This window comes from Lycium barbarum, chromosome 3, assembly GCF_019175385.1.
Source record: "Lycium barbarum isolate Lr01 chromosome 3, ASM1917538v2, whole genome shotgun sequence".
Classification (NCBI taxonomy): Eukaryota; Viridiplantae; Streptophyta; class Magnoliopsida; order Solanales; family Solanaceae; genus Lycium; species Lycium barbarum.
Genome location: NC_083339.1, coordinates 122570241 through 122571362, shown reverse-complemented (window position 1 = coordinate 122571362; position 1122 = coordinate 122570241). Strand labels below are relative to the sequence as shown.

Here is a 1122-nt window from a genome sequence, read left to right as displayed (position 1 = left end):
TAAATATAAAAATATATTAATTTTTTTTGAATAAATTAATAAAATAAATTAATAAGAAAAGTAAAATAATCTCTTGAGACAGAGGGAGTAGTTTGAATTGTACAACAAATTCTGCACCTCTCTAGTTTTATTTTCCAATATACATTAATAGTTCCGAATTCATTAGTCGTTGAAGCGGTTCTTAACTGTATTTGATTGGGCAAAAAGATAAACAAAGGAGAAATATAAATTGCAGTAATTCAAACAAGTAAATACAGTAAGAAAACGGAATAATCAGATCTAATACTACTAAATTGTACGTATATCAATTAACCTCCGGAATTTACGGTTACATGACCATGGTTAAGTACATCCAGTCACCACTCAGCAGACAAGAACAAAGAATTTCAATCTTGGAATATAATACAATCAATAGGGAAGAATAGTTTCGAAACAGTGGACCCCATCCAACTCGAGCGCAAACCTCGGCCTCCTTTGCTGCTGTTGGCGCGACGGCGGCGCTGCCTCTCCGGCCTTCTTCAGTGCACCAGTTGAAGAATTAGACGGCGGAGAAGCGGTGGCCTTGCGATCAGATACAAGGGCGACCACCACAACACCTTGTTGTTGTTTCTTCTCAGAACTGGCAGGTGCCCAAGAGCTGTTAACCTTTTGGCCAAAAATCTCAGCAGAGAGAACATCAAAAGAACTGAATATTGACATCATCATCATCTTTGTGGAGTATTTTTTGCTTCTAACTGGGGGAAACAAATAGCAAGATCACAAGAAAGAGAGAAAAAATTGCTTTGTTTGTGGGTTGATTTATGTAAGATGTTTAATCGATGCGAAAACTTGACTACGAAGGAAAGAAGCTGGAAAAGTAGATGTATTTATAAAGGGTTAAGGAGGTTAAAATTAGGAATCCCTTTTCCCAAGTGAAATTGGAAACGCTCATAATAATTAATTGAGCGGAAAGAGGAGAGGAATAAGCTGTTTGACCAAGCTTCTAAAAATAATTTATATTAAAATGTATTTTTTTAAAAAATATTTTTGGTTAAAAGTAATTTGTGTTTGGTCAATTAATTTGAAAAGTATTTTTGAGCAGCAATTAGTGTTTGGTCAAACTTTTAAAAAGTGCTTCTATGT

At 34.8% G+C, this 1122-nt stretch overlaps 1 protein-coding gene across 1 annotated transcript; it reads right to left on the bottom strand.

Annotated features, from left to right (window-relative positions):
- Nucleotides 1–283: 283 nt before the first annotated feature.
- Nucleotides 284–884, bottom strand: LOC132634087 (uncharacterized). The gene has a single exon (XM_060350394.1). The coding sequence runs from the start codon at nt 706–708 to the stop codon at nt 409–411; it is 300 nt and encodes a 99-aa protein (XP_060206377.1). The 5' UTR covers nt 709–884; the 3' UTR covers nt 284–408.
- Nucleotides 885–1122: the final 238 nt, after the last annotated feature.

Coding starts and splice junctions, on each gene's coding strand:
- LOC132634087 (XM_060350394.1), bottom strand. CDS start 708: ATGATGATGATGTCAATATTCAGTTCTTTTGATGTTCTCTCTGCTGAG.